This window comes from Molossus molossus, unplaced genomic scaffold, assembly GCF_014108415.1.
Source record: "Molossus molossus isolate mMolMol1 unplaced genomic scaffold, mMolMol1.p scaffold_m16_p_21, whole genome shotgun sequence".
Classification (NCBI taxonomy): domain Eukaryota; kingdom Metazoa; phylum Chordata; class Mammalia; order Chiroptera; family Molossidae; genus Molossus; species Molossus molossus.
In genome coordinates, this window is record NW_023425357.1 from 4,080,224 (window position 1) to 4,101,022 (window position 20,799).

Genomic DNA, 20,799 nt, shown 5'->3' on the forward strand with positions numbered 1-20,799 from the left:
GAGCACGGGAAGGCTCCAGAGACTGTGGCGCTCAGAATGGCAGGAACACCTGAAAGGGGCACCTAGGACCCAAGGGTAGGGACCAGAATGCTGGGGAGCAGGATCTAGAATTCGAAAGGAGGCGGTGAAGTGGGGCCCAAGGCTTGCGCAGCAGAGGGAGCCATGGGGACATCTAGTGGCAGAAGACGGGAATTACATGACTGGCACAGGTGCTGGGCTGATGGGGCTGCGGGCATCCGGGTGCACGAAATCCGGGTTCACGTAGGTGAATCCTTGGAAATCGGCCTGGTCGATGCTGGCCAGAACCAGGCGATCTGGAGGGGTAAGAGCTGGCGCCGCCCTCGTGAAGAACTTGTCGAAGTTCTCGCCGCTTCGGCCACACTGGGAAACAGCAGGAAGGAAACGTGTTCTACCTGCTCCTTGGGTACTTGTCTCTGTCCCCCAAAATCCCTCTCCTGTCTCCTTTGGAAGCCCTGCGCATCCTCCTGGCCTCTGTTCCCCACTCTGTCCGCCCCACCTCCTCATATAGGTATTGGAGCTCCTGAATGCCCCACCCCCAGAGACCAAGGTTTTGTTCACAAAGGTGACCTACCGGGCGGGGTCTGAAGGGAGGTGGGATCTCCAGCTGTTCCAGCCGGTCCCAGTCGATCCAGCGGAAAAAGCCATGAGCACGAATGGTGGGTTCCCCATCCGGACCAGAGCCCAGGCGCTTCGCAGGGTGCTTGGTTAGGAACTGTGGGGAACACAGAGAGACAGACAGGCAGACAAGTCCCAAACGGGGAGGCCCAGAGAGCGAGAAAGAGAGAGAGAAGGATGGAGGAACAGAGAGACACAAGCACAGAGATCCAAGGACAGGAGAGTAGCAAGAGGGGACAGGATGGGGAGGGGGAAGAAGAAAGAGGAAGAGAGAGATGAGTAAGAATGGGGTAGGTGAAGTCCAAGCCCACAGACCCAGTGTCAGAGGAGAAAGAAAAATCAGGGTGTGAGGGGTGTGAGGGCCACAGAAACACAGAAAGAGAGGAGGGGGACCCAGAAAGAATCAGAGAAGGGGATGGAAGGGTAGAGGGAGAGAGGGAAAGAGAGAGAGGTTGGAGACCCAAGAGACAAATCCCCAGAGAGAGGAACAAAGGCCCAATATAAAGATAGAGACTCAGAGAAAGAGGAAAACAGAGACCCAGAAATAGAAGAAGAGGACAAGAGGAGGACCCCAGGAGGAGGAGAGTGAGGATGTGAAAGGGAGAGGTGGGGAGGGAGAGAAAGAGAAAGGTGAAAGACCCTCCCTCCAAAATAGGGGGGAATAGAGATCCAGAGAGAGGCAGAAAGCCGGGGGAGGGGGGGTAGAGACCCAGCGAACACAGGCCATGGAGGAGATGGGGCAGGTGACAGAGACCCGGAGACAGACCCTCAGAGAAAGGCATGTGGACCCAAAATAAAGGAGAGACTCAGAAAGATCAGAGGAGAGAAAGCCAGAGAGAGACGGCCAGAGATCCAGAGAGAGTGTGTGTACGAGTGAAGGGAAGAAGGCAAGAGAGAGAGGACAGACATGCAAGCGATAGACAGAGATACAGAAGGACACACAGACAAGGGAGAGACACAGAAAGCCCCATCATATGCAGATGGAGGCGGAGGGATGAGACAGAGACCCAGGGAGAGAGGCAGTCAGAGAGACGTGTTGGCAGGAGCCAGAGCAGAAGTGTGCAGACACCTGTGGAAGAGCTGCCACCGGCTATGTTCTCTCTCCTGCATTCACTCCAGTAGAGGAGACCGAGGCTCCCAGAGTTTCCTTGACTCGCCCAAGATCCCAGGGGAGGACAAGAGGCAGAGTTAGGTTCATCTGAGCTCCCCGTCTCTGGAGAGGCAGGCCCTGGCCTCCGGCCCTTTCTGCAGTGAGCTGGGGAGTGGGGGCAGCAGAGGGGCATAGAGCAGAGGCCCTGCTTGAACTGGAGGTGGCAGTGGGCAGCAAATTACCGTTCTGACCAAATCGCTGTATTATATAAACTCTTCCAGCAGATGGAAGTCAAGTGACTTGAGGGGTGGGAGCCTCTTTCTAATAAATATGCACAGAGACACTGCGTGGGCAGCCCTGGATGGCAGCAGCAGGACGCATGGGTTGTGAGTCTGGGCAATCTGGGAGTCAGGGCTCTCACCCCCTTGCAGATGGCCACGGCTTCTCGGGAGAGTGACTTGGGGTAGGTGACAGTTTGTTCCATGATGGCCTGAAATAGCTCCTCCTCATCTTCCCCGTCAAAGGGGGGCTAAGGAAATAGAAGGGATAAGAAGTCAGAGACTTGATGGATCACCTCTCCTCACATTCCATGAACCCCACCTTCATCCCCCACCATGAACACAAGCCCCCACACACACACTTCCTAGGGGAAAAAAAATGTAAGCAAACTACCGAAGCTTTATCTACCTCGCTCCCCAAGAGGCTTTGATTTCTGATCTAAAATGCTTCAGCTCTCAGCACCCTTTGCTGCTTTGTCTCTTTTCATCTGCTATGTATATCAGCAGGGTGTTAATTAGGCAATATGTCATCTGAATAGAAGATGGGGACAACTACAAGAAAAGTTGTAGCAGGATTCTGGCTAGATGAGTGGTCTCCGGTCTTCTGGGGTTAGGAAGAGCAACATCAAGGATCCTTCATGTGGGATCCAGAGAGTGTTTATGTAATTGAGGGGGTCTATGAACCTGTATAACCATTTGTGCTCAAGGCTTTTTCCACTTCCTCTGTTTCTGGGGGAAATGCATCTTTATTTTTTAACATATCTAACTGGAATTTAGCACTCCCTTCAATTATGCATGTAGGTACACCAATCAGAAAGAATATATGCACCCCTATGTTTATAGCAGTACTATTTACAGTTGCTAAGATCTGGAAACAGCTCAAGTGTCCCTCAATGTAGAGTCGATAAAAAGGCTGCAGCATATATACACAATGGAGTACTATGCAGCTGTAAGAAAGAAAGATCTCTTATCCTTTGAGATGACACGGAGGGACCTGGAGAGTATTATGCTAAGTGAAATAAGTCATTCAGAGAAAGACAAGTATCATATGATCTCACTTATTTGTGGAATATAATGAACAAAATAAGCTGATGAACAAAATATACCCAGAGTCATAGAAGGAAAAGACTGACAAACCTTGGATGGGGGATAAACCAAAGAACTTATATGCATATATGTCTATGTCAATGGACATAGACAACAATACTGTTAAGGAGGGGTAGAAGTAGGGGGGAGGGTGTCAATGGGAAAAAAATGAGAAACATGTAACAAAAATAAATTATAAAATAAAACAAAATGTAAAATTAAATAAAACAAAAATATTAAAATAAAAAATTATGAATGTAGCTAACAAAGCACAGCAACAGGACTTGTGGCTTAATCACCGATAGAAATCATAGATTTTTTTTTATCACATTAGAGTTGCAGGTATCTCAAAATATCGGTCATCTCTACTTCAAAATGACCAGGAGGCCTTCCTATGCACTTTCTATTCCTGTGAGATATTACTATTTAATTTATTAGTAGGACATCACAAATATGTCCACATCCCAATGTTTAATATTTAGGCAACTGTATATATTAAAATTAAATTTATTTAGTTGGTTAAATTAGATTTCACTAAACTTTTGAAATATTGTTTATAATATTTTAATAGATCGATTTTATAATCCTATTATTTTATTTTGTGCATTAACATTGTTCTGCGAAGGAGTACATGGCATCCTGGGAGGACAATACTTCAGGACCAAGAACAGCGCTATCTGGACACCTCTCAGCACTTCCTTAGACTACAGACCTTCCTTCCCAGGTTTTTCCTGAGAAGAAAGGTCATGTAATAAGGTGACGGCCCACTCCATGTTGCCTTTAGCCAAGCCAGCCTCTCCCCAGCTTCCTTACCTGTCCCGCCAACATCTCATACAGAAGAACCCCAAAGGACCACCAGTCTACAGACTTCCCATAGGGCTGGTAGGCAATGATCTGTGGGGGGCGGGGGAAGAATAGAAGGCAAGAATTCACACTTTGCATGCTTTAAGAAGCATAGAACCGCCCTGGCTGGTTTGGCTCAATGGTTAGAGCATAGGCCCATGGACCAAAGAGTCTCAGGTTCAATTCCGTTCAAGGGTATGTACCTTGGTGGTGGTTGGGTCCCCAGCCCTGGTCAGGGTCATGCAGGAGGCAACCAATCAATGTGTCTCTCTCGCATCGATGTTTCTCTCCCCCCACCCCCATACTCTATCTGAAGATAAATGGAAAAATATCCTCAGGTGAGGATTTTAAAATAATAAATAAATAAATAATAAAAAGAAGCATAGGAACCTTCTGGCTTCACCCTCTGGGCACCCTACCACTTTAAGGGTATTCAGCACAAACTCTCCTCACCTGGAATACATTGTTCTTTGGAAAATCGGAGAGACAAACTTTACCTACTTAGGATATTTCTTTTGTCCCAAATACAAAGACTACCTAAGGGCCAAGTCCCATGTTCCACCACCCAGAATATTTAGGTAACTGGACCCTCTCCTTACAGTATCAGGTACACAAAAGCTCAATTTCAGAGCTCAGAGATTCTTTTTTTTTTTTTTTTTTGGTATGTGCCCCTAGCGGGAACCTGGGATTCTCTGGTCCACAGGCTGACGCTCCAACCGCTGAGCCAAACCGGCCAGGGTGAGACCAGAGATTCTTAAATCTGGATGCATTTCAGATTCATCTGGGGGTGCTGTTTAAAAACACATATTCTCAGCCCTGAAGAATTTCAACCTCAACAGGCCAAAGTCAGAGGCAGGAATATGTGGATCTTTCAAAACCTCCCCAGGCGATTCTGATTACCAGCCTGGTTTTGAAACCATTGCTTGGTTACTTGGTTACTAGCACTGAATCATCTGGCAAGATCAAGGACAGCCCCACCAACACTACCTTCCCCTCCAAGAAAAGTCAGAACACACTCTCTAGACATGCAGTCAGCTCCTTAGCTCCACCCCTTTACGAAGCCAGGGCATACCCTGCCCACTTGAAATATTCAGGAGACAGCCTCCACAGGCTTAGTGTTCTAGGGGGACGGGCCCCACCCACTCAGACTAACTGGTAATTGTCTCCACTTTCTTAGAATAGTCCAGTAACAGGCCCTGTTCTCTTGGAATTCCTACAAGTTGGTGCCACTCTTTAAGAACGTTCACCCACAAGTCCCACCCACTTTGCTTATTTAGAGACCCAGCTCCACCCACTTTGAACAGCTCAGGGCCCAGGCCTCTCTGCACTGTTCTCCGTTAGAACACCCACCTCTCATGTAAAGACCCCAGGGTCAAGTCCCCCGCAGGATGAATACTAGACAACCAGCCACACCCACTCAGCGGACTTGAAGAGAGCCCAGGGCAGTGGAATTAGGGTTACCTCCGGGGCTATGTAGTCTGGGGTCCCGCAGAAGGTGCGGGTCGTGTTCCCGGGGAAGACATTCTCTTTACACATGCCGAAGTCAGTGATTTTGATGTGCCCTTCGGCATCCAGCATCACGTTGTCCAGTTTCAGGTCCCTGGGGTGCAGGGTGGGGTGAGTAGGAATAGAGAGAGTGCAATGGGCTAGAGCCCCAAGTTCAAGTCCCTTCCCCTATAGGGGTCTCATCCCCTCCATGGAAAGACCTGGGGCTGCTCACCGGTAGATGATGCCCTGGTTGTGAAGGAAGAAGAGGCCGATGGCGATTTCTGCTGCGTAGAACCTGGAGGAGGGGGTGGGGAGCCTGAGGTCAGTGGCTGGATCCCAACCCTTCCATCTTCCCCCCACCCTCACCTTGGCCGAGACTCACGCTGCATGCGGCTCCTTAAACTTGCCCAACTGCTGAATGTGGTACATCAAGTCGCCCCCGGTCACATACTCCATCACAAAATACAAGCGATCCTGAGGGGCAGTGGGCGGAGGTTAGAGGCGCCCACTAATCGGTCTACACACGCCTGCGCGCCCAGCTGCTCTCTAAATGGGCGCTTCCTACTCACTAGAGACAGACGTGAAAGGCCAGGGGTCCACCCAATCAGAAACCCAGAGCGACTGGCCACGACCCCCAGGAGGCGTGGAAGATTCTAACAAGGCCGACTCAGCACCTCCACCTGCCTCATCCCCCTGTTACCCAGAACTATAGATGTTTTGGTCCCGCCCTCTCAGAATTGCAGCTTCAGGTGCACCCTTCGCTGGGAATCCCGGGGATCCCAAATCTCTTTCACACCCACTCACACCTGTGTTTAGGAGCCAGCGTTATACAGGCCTCACCTGCAAATTAACCATCATGATAATAATAATAATAATGTAAACATTCAGGAAAGCTGGCCACACCCATTCAGAGCTTTTGAAAGAGCCACGCCCTCTCAAACCCTGGTCCCATTCTAAAATCTTGGGAAATCCTTCTTTCTGAGGAGTCCTTCATTCAGAATCCAAGAGGGAGGACCTCCTCTGGGAGCCCAGTTCCGGACACACCCACTCCAAAGACATTCTTCACGCACTCCTTCACTCAACAATCCTTTACTCAAAAACACCCACTCAACACCACGTTCGCTGGGGCCACGCCCACACAGGGCCCCGCCCGTCTGGCCCCGCCCATCCCGAGTGCGCGACGCCCTTGGGCCTCGCCCCGAGCTCAGAATCCTGGAGCAGATGCCTGCTCCATCCAGGGGGGATGAGGCAGGGCTCTGGAGCCAGCCTCCGCCTCCTCGGTCCTTACCGGGGTCTGGAAGGTGGAGTGGAGCTGGGTGAGGAAGTGGGGCCGGCCTCCCGGACCTCGGCCCCCCAGAGCCAGCACGCGTTTCTCCACCAGGGTGCAGTCCACGTCGTCATCCTGCACGATCACGTCTTTCTTCAGGATCTTGATGGCATAGAGTTCGTCGGAGCCCCTGCGCTCGGCCAGCATCACCTGCGGACAGAAGCCCGAAAGGCCCAGTCGGTCTTGGGGACCCCAGGGGTGCAGGCCCCTGCGCCTCCCTTTCAGGGACAGGGAGAAACAAAATCTCAAGTCCTTCCTCTCCCTCTCAGGGGATCTGGCACCCTAACTGCCAACCACTCCCTCCGGGAAAGCAATCAATGCCCATTTTTTTTTACTTTTTTTGTTTGTTTGTTTTAGCTAAACTGGTTATATATGCCATAAAGCAAGATCTCAAATGCTCTACAATCCACGTCTTTGTCTCTCCTCTCCAGAGGCCCGAGGGGCTCCATTCAACCCTTTTGGGGGATTCAGTAGCCTAGTGTGCCTCCCTCTTATCCTCACTAAGAACTAGAAGTGTGTCCGCCCTTCAGACATCCTCCCCTTCCCCCAGGGCCCCAGCAATCCGACCTTCCCAAAACTGCCTTTTCCTAGAACCATGAGGAAGCTGAAGTCCGAGATGTGCAGACGTCCAGGACTCGCCCCGAAGAAACAGCGCTTGGAGTCGGTGGGACTAGGGGATGGGGAGGGGATGGGAGAGGAAGAAGGGCCCATCCGCACCCGCTGTGAGAAAGGGGAGAGATCCCGAGGTGGTCAGATCCCCCACAGGGACAAGGGGGGTGCCCCCAAGAGAGACAGTATCCAATAATGAAAAGGGTGGGGAGAGAAAATAGAAGTTGTCCCCGCCCCCTCCTTGGCTTAAGAACTTTCTATGACTTTCCAGAGCCGGAGGGTTTAGTTATTATTTAACTAACACTTCGAGGGCTTACTATATGCCATGAGTCCTCTGGAAAACTCCCTCATCACCCCACCGACCCCCATTTTAGAGAAGAGGAAGCTGGCACAGAGATGTTAAGTAGCTTGCCCCACATCACATAGCGGATAATAAGCAGAGCCAGAAATCAAAGTCCATTAAAGCCAGATTGTGTCTGCCCCCTTTCTGTTTCTCCACCATCACCCAGCACAGGGCTTGGAACACGAGGTGTCAGCAAGAGGGTGTTGGATGGATGACCGTCTCAGGAGATGAGGGTGAATGTAATTCCTATTGCTCAGCCTTCAGAGCAGACCCGGAATCTGAACATTGTTACCACCACTGTGCCCCTGGGCCAGCTGCTCCCACCTGTGTGGTTGCAATAGCTTTCTCCCTCCACCCACCCGGGCCTTCCGCCATCTACACAGAGGAAGTCATCTTGTTGAAATGGAAACCATCTCAGGCCACCTCGGATGCCCTCCCATGTCACTCGGTTTAAAAGCCAAAATCCGTCCAATGAATGACAAGCCCCGCCCACTCCCAGCCAATCTTCCCTCTCTGACTTCATCTCCTGCTTCCTCCCACCTCCAGCCTGTCCTCCTGGCTGTGCAGCAGATATTGCTGGCCCATCCCCACCTCAGGGCCTTTGCACGTGCTGTTCCCTCTGCCTGGAAGGCCCTTCTCAGCCCTCCTCGTGGCTCACTCTCTCACCTCCACATCTTAGCCACATGGTCCTTTCTCAGTGAACCCTTCTCTGCTACTGCAGTTAAAACCACAAAAACTGCCCTGGCCGGTTTGGCTCAGCAGTTAGAGAGTCGACCTGCGGTGCAGAGAGACCCGGGTTCGGTTCCTGCTAAGGGCATGTACCTCGGTTGCAGTTTGTCCCCGGTCCTGGTCGGTCGTGCGGGTGGCAGCCACTCGATGTGTTCCTTTCACATCGATGTTTCTCTTTCTCTCTCTGTTCCTCTCTCTCCCTCCCAATCTACCTGAATAACAACAACAACAAAAAAAATGCAAAAATGTCCTCGGGTGAGGATAAAAAATAAATAAATAAATAAAAACACAAAAACTTCTCCAAGGGCAATCCCTACTCCCCCCAACGTTTATTTTTCTCCACATCGCTCACTGTTCTCTAACATATTATCATTTACTTTATCTTGTTTAATGTCTTTCTCAGTGTTGAGCCTCATGGGGGCAGGAATTTTTCTCTCTCGTTCGCCCCTCTTTCCGCAGTGACTCAGACCATGTCTTACCCACAGAGGGGCTTGACGAAACGTCATATGAAAGAATAACTGAGGGGAAAAGCGTTCCTTTCTTTGGCCTGGAAACCTGTGTCCCTCTCCTTTGCCTGGGGAATCCTGCACACCCTCCAGGACCCAGCTCTCTGGGAAGCTTTCTCTGGTTCTCCCAGCCAGTGCCAGGGACTCCTGGCACCGCCTAGCACCCAGCGCCCGAGGCCCCCCATTGTCAAACATATTCCTCGTGGCGGTGAAGGTCTCCTTTGGTAACTTTTCCCTGCACTGAAAGAAGAGATCCCGGGCAACGACCTGACTGTACTTTCGGAACAGGGCTTGGCCCACATGACACCTCCAGAAACAGGATCAGTGAGTGAGTAAATGAATGGAGAGAGAGGGGACAGTCATCCAGGATCAACCCTGGTGGCTCCTCCTCAGGGAAGTCCTCCCTGACCACCCTCCTTCCTAAGCTGGGTTAGTCTATGCTTCTTTAGTGCCCTGAGCTCTGAGTTAGCACGCCGGCCAGGGATTTAAGTATCGTATCTGTGACTGTGACCCTAGCTCAGGGAGTTGCCTGAGAGTCAGATTCACCGAGGATTGCTCATGTGTGTGGAAATGAACAGATATTATGGGAGAGAGGTACAGATCCCAGGAATGAAACTGTCACCACTCCAGGCCTTAGTTCCACTTACCTCATACAGTTCCAGGGGGTAGTTGCAGGCCTGGGTGGGGAGAAAGCCAGAGTCAGAGCCCCAGAAAGGTAGGAGATTGCCCTGAAGCAGAGGGTGGGGGCCCGCAAACTCCCAAGCCACAGGGATGGAGTGGAACTCGAATTCCCATGAGACCCTGAGGCACTAATCCCCCAGAAAAGCTGGGGAAGGAGTCCCAGGGTCTTCTGGGAATTGTAGTTTAGGACCAGCTAGCGGTTCAGAAAGGCCAGCTCTGAACAGAGGGGAGCTGGGCTGGGTTCTGTGGAGAAGCCAGGATCCGGGTACCTCAAACTTCTGGAGGAGGCTGCAGTTGTCAGCATCAGCCACCGGCACATTGTAATATTCGCCCTCCTCCTGGTTCAGTAACTTGTACCTGACATACAGACGGAGACCAGAGCCGGGCAGGAAGGGGGGAAGACAGGTGGGCAGGGGCACCCGCGGGAGAGGCAGAGACATCAGAATGGGGAAAGAGACAGGCAGACGCAGAGATGGAGAGAAAGAGTGAGATAAGGAGAGAATGATGTTGGCCTGGAGGAGGAAGACCACACACAGACAGAGGTGGAGATGCCCACCACCCACCCCATCCTGGCCCTCACCAGCCGTCCACTGGTGCCTTGAGCAGCTCAGACACTCCAAAGGACATGGCACCCATGAAGTCGTTGCGGGAGGTCCGGTCCCAGTCCCACACCTCCACGCTGAGCCTGCGCTCCACGTCCCCAGGCTTCAGGTTGCTGCGGAAGGGTGGGGCAGAATGAGGCCCAGCTGCGGGCTTCCCTCCTCATCCTTGCTGCTGGAAGAGGAGGCTAACGCGGCAAGCTGGGCTCTTTCCTGCTCTGTGAGGTGTCTTCCCACCTGTGGTCCTCACGTAGGGGTTCCCTCCCCCAATACCAGGGCCCTAAGTAAACCTGGATAGCTCTCTCCCTGTCTCCCTCACTCCAACTCTTGGCTCCTTCCCATCCCTGTTTCCAGGTCTTTCTCTCCCACTCTGGGTGTCTATTTCCTCTGTCTTTCTGTCAGTTGGCTTCATTTTCTTCCCATGCATCCCATCCACCCACCACACCACCACCACTCTGTTCCCAACCCCCTCCATTCTGTTGGGTCTCACTCTGGGTCTCTCTCTCTCTCTCTCTCTCTCTCTCTCTCCTGATTGAGAGAGAGAGAGAAAGAGAGAGCAAGAAACATCGATATATTGTTCCATTCATTCATGCATTCATTGGTTGACTCTTGTATGTGCCCTCACCAGGGGTTGAACCCACAACTTTGGCTGATCGGGATCACACTCTAACCAACTGAGCTACCCAGCCAGGGCTCTCTCTTTCTCTCCTCCTCCCTCTCTCCCTCATCTCGGTCTCACTCTAAAGTGGTGGGCATTGATGGAAATCAAATACACAGATGTCTGCCTGTCTCTCCGCTTCTGTATCTCCATTCCCTTCCCCCCAATCACTCCATTCCCTTCTCCCCATCCATTTCTGCTCTTTTGTGGGGGTTCCCTCTATCCTAACCCCTCCCACCAGCTGCTCTCTGGGGTCTTGTGAGCCACCAGGACCCTCAGATCACCCTCTGTCAGCCATCACAGCCTCCCCGGCACCCGAGGCTCACAACACAAAGGTCTCGTTCCACACAGGGTTCAGCGTGGCTTTCACCGTCCGGGTCTTCTGTTTGGTCAAGTTCCGAGGGTCTGGGATGAGCTTCAGTTTCACATAGGGGTCAGACAGACCATTGGGGTCCATTGGGATGAGGTTACGGGCCTCACCGACTGAGCCGGGAGGTGAAGGAGGGTAGATCGGGTTAGAGATCCAGGAAGAGGCCCCCTAGCCCGCCCCCAGTCACCATCAAGACTTCCAAGCTCTCAGCTGCCTTTCTCTTGACCCAGGTGTCTTTGATGTCGTACCTCTCCAGGACCCTGAAGACAGGGCATAAAGTCCTTTGACCCGAAATCAGACCCTCCTCCATTAGGACCCAGGAGCCAGGACCTGGCTACATCAGCAGCTCTTCTTTCTCTCACCCCTCCCTCTCAAGGGCCTTGACGCCTCGAATGGCCAATAAAAGGGGCTAAACGTTGCAAGAGGCGAGGCTGGAGACAGGGCTGCCAGCTAGAAGGGGCGTGGCCCGGGTGGTGCTAGCCTCTGAAGGCGGGTCCTGGTGTGGGCGTGGCCATCGGGAGGGGCGTGGCCTTCCCGTCCGGGCCCAGCGAGCACGGGTAAAGGGGCGGGGCCTCACCCGTGATGTGGATCTCATCCGCAGTCGGAGCTCGGATTTCCAGCTGCAGGCGCCCGCGGCGTTCCGTGTGGTCCACGCCGCACAGAGAGGGCACGCTGCGCACACAGCGCCGGTGCACGTTCATCTCGCAGCCTGTGGGGAGGGCGGAGGAGGGACAAAACTGGGGGGAGCGCTTCAGGCCTCGCCCCGACCCCAGACACCATCCCCAGGCATGTCCCGAAAGCCAGACACTGCGCTTTGGAAGGGCCCCAGAAGGCACATGTTCAGGCTTGAGCAAACTCACAGGAGCATTTCATGCCCTGGTGCACCAGCCCGTACAGGAGGGAGCCGCAGTGGTCGCAGAAGGTCGGGCTGCTGTAGCTGTGCAGACGGAACTTGTGTTTGTTCCGGGGGTCCTGGGGGCACAGAGGAGGCGGTCAGAGGGGGCAGCTGGGTATCTGGGACCTAGGGAGAGCAACCCTCTGAACTCTTCCTCCTTCTGCCCTCTCCCAGTCTCGCTGGTGCTCCGCCTCTCTCGTTCATTGCACAGCATTTATTGAGCATCTACTGTGTGCCAGGCACTGTTGTGGGTGCGGGGACCCAGCCCTGAACAAAAATTAAAACTCCATACTCAATGGGAAAAAACTAAAAGCGTTTCCCTTAAGATCTGGAACAAGACAGGCATGTGCCCTTTTGCCACTCATATTCAATATAGTACTGGAAGTCCTAGCCACATGATCAGACAAGAAATGAAAAGTCATCCAAATTGGAAAGGAGGAAATAAAACTCATTATTCAAAGATGACATGATATTGTGCACAGAAAACCTTAAAGACTCCACACCAAAAACAAAAACTACTAGATCTAATAAATGAATTCAGCAAAGTAGCAGGATACAACATTAATGTCAAGAAATCAGTGATATTTTTATAACCAAGTATGAACTATCGAGAAGAGAAACTAAGAAAACAATCCCATTTACTGTTGCAACAACAACAATAAAAGGTACCTACAAATAAATTTAACCAAAGAGGTAAAAGACCTATACTCGGAAAACTGTACGATATTGAAGAAAGAAAAAGAGGATGATACAAACAAGTGGAAGCATATACCGTGTTCATGGATAGGGAGAATTAACATTATTAAAATGTCCATATTACCCAAAGCAATCTATAGATTCGACGCAATTCCTATTTTTAAAAGAACCCACACTCCTATCACATGGTGTTTGCTTTCTAGTGGAGGGGGACAGGAAATAAACATGGTGAATAAATTATATTGTACGATGGGTGGTGATGGGTACTCTGGAGAAAAATGAAACAGGAAAGGGGCCTGCCAGGAGTAGGGGGAGGTGCTGAAATTTGAAACAGTGATCTATCAGAAGGCATCACTAACACACAAGGTGGCATTTGAGACACACCTGAAGGAGGTGGGACTTCCAAAATCCCATAACCCCTCCGCCTCCACCTCATACAAACTGTTGTTTGAGGACTTGTGGGCCACCGTGAACCCCTGATCATTCACTGTCAGCCTCTGTCATTGTCTGCCTGCAGGCGACCTGCCTTCTCTGAGCCCCTGGTGGGATGGAGAATCTGACTTGTCAGTTATAAAGCCCCAGGAATTCTAAATGAAAGATTAAATGTAAACCACACAGCAGGGCCTAGCACGTTAAATGTGCTCAGTACTGTTCCTCTTACTGCTGTGGTTATTATTAGTGATTTTATTGCAGTCCCCACATGGCCCTGGGTTTAAATAAGAGCTAAACCATTTCCCAGCTGTGTGATATGGGGCAAGTTCATGCCCAATTTTGAGCCTTGGCATCCTTCTCTGCCCAGTGGAAATAAACAATCTATATCTTGAAGCAATGCTAACTGTCTAGAGTCCAATTAAGCAAGAATTTAGGACACCCGTGAAGCACTCTCCCTCCACCCCCTCAAAGGTCTGAGTGTTAAATCATCTGATATTTGCCTTTTGCGGAGTATGCATTGCAACAGTTCTCCGAAGGTGAAAATTCAGGACACTCTTGGACTTTTATTTATTTGGCAGTTTAATGGGGGTCCTATTTCAAATGATACTTGGGTGGTGGGAGGGTGTCGGTGGCTGCCATGATCTCTTTCAATGCTCTGGGCTTCTAAAGATGCTCAGCTGATCCTGAATCTAAGGATTCCTGCCTGACCCAAGGGGATACTGTGTACGAAAGACCTCAGCAAGGTGACTAGCACCCATGCATTCCATTGATAGAAGTTGTTATTCTCAAGGTGAAAGTTGCTTATCCAAAGGGTGATAGTGCTGGGGCTCTGATGAGATAGACCAGGGCCCACATCTTCACTCTGTCCACTACCCGCTGTGTGGGCTTCTCCAATCCCTTCCAGAGACCTAAGCTTCCTTCCTATTAAATGGGGGTGGAGAGCATGAATGAGCCCTCCCTGCAAGGGGTCTTGTGAGACCAAGCGCCCAAGTCATGAAGTCATCCTTGTGAGGCCCTTAACACTTCTTTGTTGTTGTTATGCTTGTTGTTAATCCTCACCAGAGGATATTTTTTTCTATTGATTTTTCAGAGATAGTGGAAAGGAGGGATGGAGGGAGAGGGAGAGAGAAACATTGGATCGGTTGCCTCCCGCACCTGCCGAGACTGGGGCTGGGGATAGAACCTGCAACCCAGTTACCTGCCCTTGATCGGGAATCAAACCCAAGACCCTTCAGTGCATAGGCCAACGCTCTAACCGTTGAGCCACACCGGCCAGGGTCTTAACACTTCTTAAGACCTTGACCCATGTTACTTATGAGCTCAAAAGCATTAAAAAGAAAAAAAGAGCTCTGGCCAGCTGTGTGGCTCGGTGGCCCGGTGGTTGAGCATCAACCCATGGACTGAGAGGTCACTGGTTCGATTCCTGGTCAGGGCACATGGCCAGGTTGTGGGCCAAATCCGCAGTGGGGGGCATGCAGGAGGCAGCCAATCCATGTTCTCTCTCATCGATGTTTTCATCTCTCTCTCCCTCTCCTTTCCTCTCTCTATAAAATCAGTAAAGTAAAACAAAATTTTTTAAGAAGAAAAAAGACTCCAGGTGGATAAAGAGGAAAAACCACCTCTTCACTATTCATTTCTCTTTCATCATCGGTAACAGTACAAATTTTAACAATGATAATAATTCATATTTTGTCTCCTGCCATGTGCTGGGTACAGTCCCAAGTATTTGACTCATTTACTTCTCAAAACAATCCTATAAGGTGGGCATGATGATCTCCCTCATTTTGCAGATGAGGAACTCAAGAGGTGCAGAGAGGTAAGCTACCTTTCAGAAGGTCACAGAGCCCACACGTGATGAAACTGGGCTTTGAGCCCGGATGTTCTGGCTTGAGAGTTCCTGCTCAGAAGAGGATGGACCAGTACCTGACCTGATAAGCTGTCGTGCAGATTCAACCCTACACTGTACTCACGAATCCTGACGCATGTGTGCAACGAACACTGGGTAAATCAGAAATAGCGCTGGCCGTGGGGACAGGCAGCCAAGGCAGCTGATCGATAACATCTACAGGTGCTGGTAGACAGTGGTGCTCAATATATGTTCTAGGAAGTCACATCCTCTGTGGAAACTTCAGTTTTCTTCACCTGACAAGCTGGCAAAATTATTCATAGACTTGTGTGTGTGTGTCTGTCTCTCTTTCTCTCTCTGCCTCTTTCTCCATCTACTAATCATAAAACCATCGCCAACCCTGAGTCAAACCCTGGGCTAGACTGTTAATCCTCCTGATTTCACTGAACTGTCAAAACAAGCCTGGGATGTCTGGGTTTATACTGTTCTGTGTAGTAGCCACTAACCACATGTGGTTATTTAAGTCGAAATCTATTCAAATTAAGAGGAATCTAAAGTTTCGGCCTTCAGTCAGGATAGGTTTTTTCAAGTGCTCACTGGCAGTGTGGTGGTTTCAGGACTGGACACGCAGACATAGAACACTTCCATCCCTTCGGAAGGCTCTATTGGTCAACACTGGAGGGTCAGCCCCACTTTATAGGGGAAGTGGTGGGAGGAGACTGAGGCTCAGAGAAAAGAGCCCCCCTCCAAAGAAAGTGAAGGGGGGATCAGGGATGGGCTGTTTCTGTAATGCCCTGAATGGGGGGGGGCAGAGAGAAATTATAGGTATCTGTGTGTGTGCACATAAAAAACTGTATATGAGAGAAACACACGTACCACATGATCTCACTTATTTATGGAATATCATGAACAAAATAAGCTGTCGATCAAAATAGATCCAGAGACATGGAAGTAGGGAACAGACTGACAAACCTCAGAAGGAAGGGGGGTGGGAGGATTGGGGAGAAATAAACCAAATAACTCATATGCATATATGCGTAACCAATGGACACAGACAATAGTTTGGGGAAAACAGGAGGAGGGTAGGAGCAGGGAGAAGGGAATCAATGGGGGAAAAAAGAGGGGCATCTGTAATACTTTCAGCAATAAAGATTAAAAAATAAAGTACAAATGTAAAAAAACTGTATACGTACATGTGTGAACACATGGGATTCTCATTATGCATGGTGTGTGCACATGGAGGAATTTGCATATGCGTGTGTGTGCACATAGAGATCTCTATATGCAGGTGAGTGTGTACATGAGGATCTGTATATGCAGGTGGGTGTGCACATGGGGATCTACATATGCATGTGGGTGTGTGTATCCAGGGGGATCTGTATGTGCACGAATGTGTGCACATGGAATCTGTGTGTGCACATGGGGATCCATATATGCTGTTGTGTGTGTGTGAACATGGGGATCTGCATATGCATGTGTGTGCGCACATAGGGATCTGTATATGCAGGTGGGTGTGCACATGGGGATCTGCATATGCAGTTGGGTGTGCACATGGGGATCTGTATATGCAGGTGGGTGTGCACATGGGGATCTGCATATGCAGTTGGGTGTGTGTACTCAGAGAAATCTGTATGTGTATGTGTTTGCACATGGGGATCTGCATATGCAGGTATGTGTGCGCATTGGGGATCTGAATGTGCACATGTGTGTGCACATAGAATTTGTGTGTGCACATGGGGATATGTGTGTACACATGGGGACCTGTATATGCAGGTGGGTGTGTGTGCACATGAAGGATCTGTATATGCAGGTGGGTGTGTGCACACATGGGGATCTGTATATGCAGGTGTGTGTGCACATGAGGATCTATATATACACATTTGTGTGTGCACTGAGGATTTGTGTGTGCATATGTGTGTGTGCACTGTATTTCAGGATCTCTCTGGAACTCCCTCTCTCAAAACCTCAGCTGTTTTCCATATCCACCATTTTCTACTCCAGGCTCTCTCTGGGTATCTTCACCTCTGTCTCTGAGTATCTCTGTCTGTCTTTCCAAGTCCCCTTTTCCTTCTTCCTGTGTGTCACTGTCTCTGTTCCATATCTCTCTCTATCTTTTTCTGTATCTCTGAGATTCCCTCTCTTCTTATCTCAGAATCTTGGTACCTGTGTCAATATTCCTTTCCCTCTGCCCCTCAATTCTCTGTTTTTAAATCTCTTGAGCACTGGCTCACAGCCCACCTTTTCCAGTGCCAGTCTTTGGTCCCCTCACGCCTGCCTCCTCTCTGTCCCTCACCTGTGTACCCAGCCTGTCTCAGTCCCCTCTGATTCCCCCTTTCCAGGCCAAGGGCAGGGAATCTGGGCCAAACTAGCTCCCCCTATCTCTCCAGCCCCCCTCTCCTCCCAGCCTTAAAAATAGCAGGAGAAATTGGGACGGACGCCGAGGGGGTGAGGGCGGGGGCTCGGCCTGAGGAGGAATAACCAGGTGTATGGGCACTCACGTCTGTCTGGGGGCCCTTCCCAGCGCCTGGACACTCGAAGGTCACAAATTCGTGGCATCGGCGATGAACCACAAAGCTGCAGACTGAAGATGAGAATCATAGAGACACAGAGACAGAGAAAGACCCCCACGGACCGAAAATCAGAGAGAGAGAAAGAACCCCTAACAGAAAGAAAACCAGACAGAGAGGAACCCTGATAGAGAGAGAGTTCAAGTGAGAGTAAATCAAAGGAGAGCCTTCACATGCAGAGAGAGAGAGAGAGAAACAAGGAGATGGAAATTCAAGAGATGGACCCAAAGACAGAAACAGAGACACAGAGAATCACAGAGAAACACAGAGCACAGAGAGGCCAGTGCATATACACAGAGACAGAGACAGAGACAGAGAGAGGGAGCCAGGAAAAGGAAGAGAGAGAATAAAATCCCAGTGAGAGAGACGGGCAGCAGACAGAGATAAGAAAGCAGGAAGGAGAGAAGCAGAGAGGCAAGAGAAGAAGCACACAGGGATGTCCTCGGACAGAACAGAGAACAGCAACTTGGGCAGAAGTGAGTCTGGGGGTGCCGTTGCCGCCGCCCCCCCTCCCTGACTCACTCTGTTCCCAGTAGCAGCTGGTGCTTTAGGACTCATCCCCCTCTCCACCCCCCATAACTGCCGGCCCCACCCGGCACCCACCCGCCAGTTGGTGACCCCACCCGGCATGCCCCTGCCTAGGACAGTTTGATGTTGTCATGGTGACGGCAGCCTGGGGGGTGGGGCTCTGACTTTGCATCTTCAGCACCCCCCCTTCAGCTCCCCTTTTCCAAATCTCCCTGTTCCCATGGCAACAGATTCTCCAAATATCTGTCCCCACCTGGAGCCGGCCAAGGGAGGGGCCCCCAGCACCACCTCCGCGGTGGCCCCGCCATCAGAGCTGCCTCCCCACCACAGGCTGTGCCTCTGCCACACCCCCCGCCCCGGGCTCCCCCGCGCCTCTCTGGGGACCAGGGAACACGTGTGTCAAGCAGCCTCAGCTGTGGGGTCCCAGCCTCCACCCTCCTGAGGGTCCCGGGAGTCCAGGCTCCTGCTCTTACCTTGACATTGCAGGCCCTGTTTTCCAATCCCCCTGCAAGAGGCAAGGATCTGAGGTCAGAGCAGAAAAGGGGAATCTACATCCCCTCACATCTGCGAGCCATAGATGGCCTCTGACCCTCCTGGGGCAGGAGCCAGGAGTCTAAGCCCCAGCTGCCTCCTCTTTCTAGAACCCAGAAATTCTAGCCCCCCCCCACCCCCCACCCCACCCCACCCCACCCCCGCTCTGCTCCCTCAGATCCTGGAGCCCAAGACCCTCAGCTCTGACCAGGAGTCTAGGCTCTCAAACCCCTCCTACCCTAGAGCCAGGACTACAGCCCCCTCTTTCCTCATTACTCAGGGTTCTGGTGTGACAGGGGTCTCTGCCCCTGGTCCCCTCATCCCTCAGGCCCTGGCCCCCTTCCCTCACCAGATGAAGTCGGTGCAGTGGCTGCAGAAGGTTGGCTGCTTGAAGAAGCGGGCGGTGAACTTGTGGCTCTTGACTTCGTGAACCACCTTCTGCCTCAGAGCTCCCTTTCTGCAAAACAGGGGCCGGGGGCCCCCCTCCGAATCGCCTCCGCCAGGGCCCAGGCCTGCCATGGCCCCAAGAACGTCGCAGGGACCAGGATCCTGCCTTTCTGGGGGAACAGGTGGAAGGGCGAGGAGCTGGAGACTCGAGAAAGCCGAGGAGCCACGAGGAGATCCCGAGGTGGGGCAAACTGGGGAGAGGCACGACCAGGAGGGGCAAGCAGTGGCCCCCGGGAGCGCCCAGGGGGAGCGGGCGAGTGGGGCGCAGAGCCTAGGGCAGGGGCGCGAGCAGGCAGCCGCACCGGCGGCGGTGGTGGGAGCTCCGGCTCCGGCACCTGCTGAAATGTGGGAGCCCCGGGGTGGGGGGAGGCGTTGCCATGACGACCGAGGGGCGGGGTTTCAGCTTAAAGGCCTCCCCCTCCCTGAACACCGGACAAATGTCCAAAAATCCTCCCCCTACTCCCCCCACAAACGCACGTGTGCACCCCACCCTTCCTCGGGGGCTGGCTGAAGGGGGCATCCTCGGAGCCGTGCCCTCCCCCACCCCAATCTGTCGCCCGGCCCGCCCTCCATCTCCACTCGGCGCCTCGGTGGCTTCTGCGACTCCTCTCGGATCTCTGTCTCTTTGACTGTGTTACTCTGTTTCAACCCACAAAGTTTGCACTCGGTGCTGGGATCCAGTGGCGCACAGGGAAGCTTGGTGTCTCACTTTCTCCGACGCCACCCTAGTGTTGTTGACTTTTCTCTCGGGGCCTCTTAATTTCTGTGTCTAGGTCTCCATCTGGGAGTGTCTCTCTCGGCGGCTGTTCCTCCCCTGGGGTTCCTGGCGCGCGCGCTGCTCCTTGATGAGTGGGTTGGTTTTTCTTTCCTGGTCTCTGCGCATTTCTATGTCTCTGTTTTCTCTCTTCTGCGCCTGCCACTGAGCCTGTGACCCTCTCTGGATCTTGGTTCTACTACCCTTCTCTAGGTCTTAGTGTCTCCCCCTTTCTTTGGGGGGGGGGTGTCCCTCTCTCTCCGTCTTTGTAAATGCCTTTGTCTCTGTCTCTCTTCCCTCTGTCTGCCAATCTCTCTCTCTCTCCCTCTCCCCCTGGGGGTCTCTCTGTCTTTCCCTCTCCATGTCCCCGTCTTTGTAAATGCTTTTGTCTCTATCTGTCTGTTCCTGCTTGCCTCTTCCTCCGATCTTTCTGTGCCTGTGCCTGTCCTGACCCAATCCCTCCCTCTGTTCGTTGGGGGGTGGGGAGGGGTCCCTCTCTCTCTCCGCCCCCCATCTTTGTCCCTTTCTCATCCACTCTCTACTTATCTCTCTGACTCTGTGCATCCTGTATCTCTCTTTGTCGGGGCATGGGGTGGAGAAGAGGGTCTCTCCCTCCCTCCTCGTCTTTCTGTGATTCTGTCCCTGTTCCTCTCTGGCTCTGGAGTTCTCTGCGCATCTGTTCCAGGGCTGGGGGGCTCTCTCCGAACGTCGGCTCTGTGGTCTCCTCCTGTCACTCGCACCCCGCCCGGCCCCTCGCTCTACCTGCGTCTCTTTCCCTCTCAGGTTGCGCTCGGTCCCTCCCCCCAGCTCCCGGGCGCTTCCCTGGGCTCGCTCCAGGAGCCCGGCTGTTGCCAAAAGCA

The 20,799-nt window shown here is 52.0% G+C and overlaps 1 protein-coding gene across 1 annotated transcript; it reads right to left on the reverse strand.

Annotated features, from left to right (window-relative positions):
- On the reverse strand, window positions 1-19,548 carry PRKCG (protein kinase C gamma). Its single transcript, XM_036273817.1, has 18 exons — window positions 19,088-19,548; window positions 18,681-18,712; window positions 17,611-17,693; window positions 12,104-12,215; window positions 11,821-11,952; window positions 11,200-11,356; window positions 10,197-10,331; window positions 9,886-9,973; window positions 9,583-9,612; window positions 7,316-7,468; window positions 6,710-6,898; window positions 5,804-5,895; window positions 5,654-5,716; window positions 5,395-5,533; window positions 3,904-3,984; window positions 2,148-2,255; window positions 593-733; window positions 1-381 (listed from the first exon to the last, which is right to left on the reverse strand). Exons 1-18 carry the CDS (start codon window positions 19,255-19,257, stop codon window positions 193-195), a joined length of 2,094 nt encoding a protein of 697 aa, XP_036129710.1. The 5' UTR covers window positions 19,258-19,548; the 3' UTR covers window positions 1-192.
- Window positions 19,549-20,799: the final 1,251 nt, after the last annotated feature.

Coding starts and splice junctions, on each gene's coding strand:
- PRKCG (XM_036273817.1), bottom strand. CDS start 19,257: ATGGCAGGCCTGGGCCCTGGCGGAGGCGATTCGGAGGGGGGCCCCCGG. Junction 7,469..9,582: donor ACCCCCTGGAACTGTATGAG/GTAAGTGGAACT, acceptor CCTTTCTCACAG/CGGGTGCGGATGGGCCCTTC. Junction 734..2,147: donor CCGTGGCCATCTGCAAGGGG/GTGAGAGCCCTG, acceptor TGTTCCCCACAG/TTCCTAACCAAGCACCCTGC.